General features: G+C 43.8%; 1 protein-coding gene across 1 annotated transcript in view; it reads left to right on the plus strand.

The window, feature by feature from the left end:
- The window catches only part of FAM133B (family with sequence similarity 133 member B), an 18,842-nt gene continuing 12,099 nt past the window's right edge, over positions 1–6,743 (plus strand). Inside the window, exons 1-2 of the mRNA XM_026039368.1 lie at positions 1–103; positions 1,360–1,457. Coding sequence (XP_025895153.1) covers positions 1–103; positions 1,360–1,457 — 201 coding nt within the window. The remainder of the gene's footprint in view (positions 104–1,359; positions 1,458–6,743) is intronic.

The following is a 6,743-nucleotide window of genomic DNA, read 5'->3' on the forward strand; positions in this document are numbered from 1 at the left end:
ATGAGGGTGAATTATGGGCGCACTGCAGCAAAGTGCCCCTTTCCTGCAGAGGGTGATGGGCTGCCTCTGACAGAGGCACCCGTGGTTGGAGATGGACAGCAAAGTAAGTGGGACTAAATTAAAGCTTGAGTCTGCCATGTGCTACTAAAATACAGAGGACTTTTTTCCAGTAGGACTAACAATCCATCCGTTTTGTGGGGTTTTTTTGTTTGTTTGTTTTTTGCGGGGACTCTATTTTAATAAAGTTCCTTTCCATAAAGGGTAGTTGGAACCATGGCCCATGGGAGGAGGCCCATCAGAGTTTGGCTGCTGGCAAGAAATTGGTGGCTGTGCTGTTGCTGAAGAGGCCTTGTTGATGGGGGCTTGCATGGGAATAGGAAGCTTCTCCTCTCCAAATACTGAGTGTCCTGCACAGGCTGAGGTGCAGACCCCTGTCACTGCACAGCGGTCAGGACATGAGAGGCTCAAGGGAGGGAACCAGAAGTGTGAGTAGCAGAGGCTGCAGAGACGGAGCTGCCCCTTTCTTCTTCTCCCTTCTTCTTCTCCCTGCATGTCCCACCTAGTGGGATTTTCAGCTTTATGTCATCTCACCTCCACTATTCTCCTTTCTATTATGTGTCAGTAGCTGAACTGAAAACCATTCCTTTAGGTTACTAGCTCAAAATCAGAGTGCACCAGCACTGTCAAGCAGTGTGCCTCCCCCTGTGCTGGTCGATATCAGGTGCATCAGCTTGCTCAGTTTTGATTCCAGCAAAGAGAATCCAAATCTTGACACCTTCCCTGTATGCAGCACTAGTTAATGCCCTCCCTGTCAGCCTCTGCAGTGTTCCAAACCTTTTCCTGGCATCCCAACTCCCCTCCTACAACCACTTAGAGTCACGGCAACGTGGGCAGAAGAAGTTCACACTACGGTGGTGCTTTCCATGAGCAGTGTGAGCCAGTCGCAGCTGAAGCAGGGCCTGAACGAGCCCCTAGCAATCTTAGCCACGTGCCTTTCACAGACAGGACTGTCACTTTTGTTGACATAAGAAACACATTTTAAAATACTTAGGATAGAGAAAATGCAAAGTTGTCATTTGTTTTTCTGAAGGAATCTGTTYTCTACACAAAGTGGTGTGATTTTGGCACTGAACTCAAGCCCAAAGGCAACCATTTATTCTTCCCTTTCCCGTCTTTTAATTCCTTTGCAAATGTTCAGATCAATATATTTATGGTCCACCTTAATCCATTTTTAAGTAGTCTCTTTCTGACACTGAATCTCTTGTGGATTTTATTATTAATGTAATATTTAGCTGCATCACTTTTAACAGCCTTAAAAGCATAATGTCTTTGAGTGTGCTAATTAATGAAAACTTATAGCCACAAAACGATGTCTTCGAAGTAGGCCTGAACGCGTTGCAAAGGCTGTTTACGTTGGACGTCCTGAAGGCATCGCAAGGCACTTGCATCTCGACATAGTGAGTAACAGGGTTTGTACCTGCCTTGCCTCCCGTGCTTGGGGCCAGCCTGAAGGCCAGGGCTGCCGCCACACGAACACTGGAGCTGCCGCTGGGCCTCACAGGTGTCACTGCAGTGAACAGAGTCGCTCACAAGAAGGATTTGCAGGAAAAGGCTTTGCTTTCATGGAGTAACTGATTGCAGCTGTGGGGACACGTGGTTAACATCAGCACCCACACACCTGTAAATGGGGYTTGTGCTCATGATAAATGTGGACACATTTATTTCCAAGTTAATTTGACATTAGCATAAATTCTTGCTGTTATAATTCAGTATAATATCTGTTATGAAACACACTAGTCCTGTGAAGGGGTAGTTGCTGGAAAATCTGTTGCCTCTTGCTGCCTTGTGTTTATTTGCGTTTACTATACCTTTTGGTTGTTGGGTTGAAGCTAGTGCCATAGAGGCAGAAAGCTAGATCAGGCAAAAARTTCATAAATAAGCTTCATACTGTGCATTGAGTGTGCAACTAGAATACTGTGCGTGTTCAGATGTATTTTTTATGCTTTAGGGTATTTTTTCTTTTAATATGTACAGGACTAAGGGATTACTTTGAAATGCTATTGTAGAGCTAATCTTACACATACTGTGGGAATGTTGTCTAAAAAATGAAACTTAGAAAACGTTACATAGGCTGCCTTGGGCTTTGTTTGTGGTAGCTACAGCAGGTATCTGTCAAGCCCAGATGCTTAACCAGTGCACAAGTGTTGCAACTGGCATCTTGCAACTGATGTAAGGTTTTTGTAATGATAAAATTGCCCTTCTTGGTTTTAAATAAGACTGTTGGCTGAACAAATGCTTAAAAGGCAGCAAATGTAGGTATTTTGGTGCATGGACAATTGCATGAAATAGGCTTGGAGTTTCAAAGTATTTAAAATGGTTTAGTCTAGTTTACTCGTGTTGTAACTCCACTGACTACAGTTGAATAAAATCAAGATTTTGACCCTGTAGGTCTAAAAAATTCAGTGTCAGGCAGCTCAGGTCTATATAAAAATAATTAAGGTTAGTAAATCAGCAAGAATACTATACAAATGGTGACATGACATTAACTCTTTTTCAGTTTTTCTGATCATTACTTAAGAGCTCAGAAGTGCACTTCTTAGTGGCATTGGAATAGGTGCAGAAAGGCGTGATGGTGGTACACAAATGTATCAGAAAGAAGCTTCAGTTCCAGCTGCTCCAGACACTCCACGTGTGCCTACCTACAGTTACAAACCCCTCAAGTTAACAGGAGAACTGTGTAGAGTTAAGCCTGTGTGAAACCCCTCCGGGACATTGGTTCTGAAATCTGTCTTCTCGAAAGGCATTACTGAAACCTCTCTCTTCAGGGTTACAGAGCATTCGGAACAGTGGGGCCAGCATCTGGGACACATCCAGAGTAACGTTATTAGTTGATGTTACTTCAGATTAATACCCATTAGCAAATCAACATCTGCCTCAGTATCTTTATTCCTCAGTGTGATTTTACAAATAACATGGGAAGAATTTAAAACATTGCAGCAGCAGGTAATGCTGGACACTTGACTTTTTTTCTCTTCTTTTTGTTTTTTTCTTGGTAATATCATTTGCTCTGGAGATGTCTAGGATGTGGTAATCAAGGAAACCATGAAAAGTGGTTCCAATTATTTAATTCACCTTAGGACATGGACTCGACTGGTGAAAATCAGCGTAGTCCCGTTGACTTCTACACCATTTGATCCGCTCACGCCAGCAGAGTAGCTGGCACGTAGGGTTTTAACATTGCAAGTCACTTTACCTACACATGCAGCAGGACATGATTTTGCAAAGTGTGAGGTGACCTAAGGTGCAAACTGAACTACCTAGACTACCGTTGATACGTATTCACAGGACATGATCTCACTGTATCACTTCATACTTGAAATTCATGATGTTATTTTAATCAGGGTACAAACATGAAAAGGTGCGTGTGTTACTGTCTCTTTTAAAGGTGCATCATTATTTTTTATTCTGTGTGCTTAATAATTACTACTCAGTGTTCTTCATATTCTTTTCATTCACCTGTGTGTGAAACACGGTGTCTTTATCATCTACAGAGGTACAGAGAAGCATGAAGTGATTTATTGAATTGTTGCTTACATATACTGGTTTACTGTTTAATCATAAATACTGCGTCAAGGGGCTACAAAATGCAAACTGTGGTATATAAAAGTACTGCACCATTGCTGTACATGAAATCTTGCAGTCTCCCTCTTCTTGCACAGCTGCTGGTTACCATATAGGCATTGGAAAAAAAAAAAAAAAAAAAAACTCTGTTTCTGCTGTACAGAATGGCTGGGAAATAATGCAGACACTCTGGAAAGTCTAGCGCTCTCCTTGGGAGCTTCCAAGCCATTTGGTGTCCCAAATGTCACCCCGCGAGGCTTTCTGATTTGAGAACACCCTGGGCAGGGGCTGCCCTGCATTGATGGCATGGAAGTTCATCGGAGCATACGCTTCCAGGCAGGCACCTTACCATGTAACATATATTCCTAGGCTTTCCCGAGTTTGCCAAGACGGTGGACTGCAAAAATAATCAATACGGCAACATTAAGTTAAGGCACACGGAGAGTTATCAATATTGTACCTTATCAGAATTACAATCCTTCGGAACTGAACGTTTTGCTGCTGGCAGTGCAAGAAAAGAAAAGTTGTGTATTTATTGTTGGGTGCTGAGGGTTCGGTATGAAAAACAATCAATATAATAAAAAGCTTCCTGGTGTCAAGTTCTTTTAGTTGTTCCCAAATTATTGGAAAGTAAAAAACAAACAAAAAAAGTTTTGTATTTAAAACCGCTTGCCTGAAGTTTACTTCACTTTTCTAGCTATACTTTTATCAAAAAATGTAAAATGAATACAAATGCAGTAAGTATTGTATATTAAATACAGAAAACTAGCAACATTGTTCTCTAGTTTTTATGTTTGCAAGTGTTTTTCTGAATACCTTGTATATTGTAAGAAAACAGATATATACCCCAAAAGTGACCCAGAAACATAAGCACATGCATATACTAAAAAGCCCCTTACCAAAAACTGTAACTGCAGTTTTATAATCATTTAATCTGACTGGTCATTCTCATTCCTGAATGGCTTAAGTGCTTACTAGGGATGAATGCTGTTCGTCACTGCAGTGATGCAGTGAGGGCTGCACAGCTCGGCACTCGCCCGTCTGTGCTGCAGTCTTCGTTGTCTGGGGTAACTTCATCAGATAAATTGTGCTTTAACTCAGCTACGATGCATCTCAGGCATTCGTGAGATGTTGTATTTTCCCCCTATGTTATTTCACAGCATCACAGAATGGCTCAGGTTGGAAGGGACTTTAAAGATCATCTGTTTGAGTGGGGTCATCTAAACCAGGCTGCCCAGGACTACATGCACATGGCACCTGAGTATCTCCAAGCATGGAGGCTGTATGAGCTCTCTGGGCAACCTCTTCCACTRCTCAGTCATCCTCACAGTAAAAAGGGATTCTTTTTTTTCATTTGCTTTCTAGATTCAGACAGAACTTCCCATGTTTCAGTTCATGCCCGTTGCCTCTCATCCTGTCACTGGGCACCACTGAAAAGACTCTGGCCTCATCCCTGGCCTCATCCCATTTAGATCCTCTCTTCAGATGTGCTGAATCCTTTCAGATTTCTCTTGTCGTCAGTTCCCTACAGTGAGGAGCTGTTGCTCTCTCTGCCTTTCCTCCTGAGAGATCCTCCAGGCCCTTTACCATTTTAATAGCCCTTTGCTGGACTGTCTCCACTAATGTCACCCCTCTCTCRTACTGGGGAGCTCCAGTATTTTCATCCATTTCTGAACATCTGATGTAGTTAGCTGGGTTTATCCAGCTAGTGCCCTGAAACTCCTTTGTGGTTAACAAAAACTAACAGAAATGTAAATAAAAACGTCTGCARTGCCGCTAGAGGACTCCCTCCTCCCCGCTCTCCATGAGGAAGCTGCCGCAGGGAGCCACGTCAGCCACCGCTTCATSGCAGGTCCAGTCCCAGTACTGCAAGAAGGCAAATGCCAGGTCAAACATGCTGCATCCACATGACACTAGGTGTTGCATGGACACACTCCAGTGGTTCAGGTTGGATCAAAACATTTCTCAAGCACAGTTTCGTGCTGCAGAAGTCGTTGCAGATTAGGGATTACCTGGTCCATTGCAGGCTCCACCAGCACCATGTTCTCTGCCGCAGTAAAAATGCAGCCACATCCTCACGCTCACGCAGATCAAATGTAGACCAAGCCTGAGTGGTGTAGAGAGCCTAKTTTAATGTAAAGCAATATCTCATGCTAGCGTAAAGCCACAGCTTTAATTAAATAAATGTAGTTACATGACACGAGTACATGAGTACAAAGGGACACTCATTTGAAAATAGTATTTGGGGTGAGGGTATTGCCACATTTTGCAGCAGATATTATGGCATTTTAGTAATACTTTCTATATAGCTCACTGCAATTTGCTGCTTCTACCTTTGAGGTACCTCCATGAGAACCCCTGCCTGCTTTCCTTGTTTTCCACATTCTAGAATGTTACTATTATGTTCTGATGATTAAGGCTACTCCTTCTATTGTACTCCTTCTTGCAATTCCCAAGACTTTTTTTTCCCCCCAGTTGCGATGTATTCACCCCTGCTAGTTTGCGTCTCATTTTTACAGCCTTGGTTGGACTAAATAACTCCTTATCACACATTCCTGTGGGCTCCTGAGCTTGTTTCTTTCCTTTCCAGGTGTTGCTAAATATGGTAAAAACATCACTGCTGTTTTTATAAAAACCTTTTGTGCTTTGTATCATGAAAACATTAAGGATTGGGGTTTTGTTGTTTTTGTTCTTACCACGATGTAAATAACACACTTTTTTTTTTTTTTTTTTTTTTTTTTAATGGTAAAATTCTGGCAAGGGAGTTTGAAATTCCCACGGAGGGCCGACGACGGTGACTCCTGGGGTTCTTGTGCCTTTGGGTTGGGGGGCAAGAGGCGGTCATGAAACCCCCCGACCAGGGCAGGGAGCCCGGCCGGCAGGGCACGAGGCAGCGCTTTCATTTTGGGTAGCGAGGCCCCGTTTTACCGAATCCCGAGCCAGGAGCGGCTGCCCTTTCCCAACACCAGGTCTTCCCAGAAAAACAAACACGCACCGCAGCCCTTCCCGTACCCGCCAGCCCGAAACGGCGGGAACGGCCCGGCCGCGGCCGCTGGAGCGGCGCTTGCCGCCCTGCGCGCGGGCCCTCACGGCGCCGCCATGTCCGCGCCGCGGCGCCCGCC

The sequence above is a fragment of the Nothoprocta perdicaria genome, unplaced genomic scaffold (assembly GCF_003342845.1).
Source record: "Nothoprocta perdicaria isolate Ctin4 unplaced genomic scaffold, notPer1 scaffold_23, whole genome shotgun sequence".
Taxonomy (NCBI): domain Eukaryota; kingdom Metazoa; phylum Chordata; class Aves; order Tinamiformes; family Tinamidae; genus Nothoprocta; species Nothoprocta perdicaria.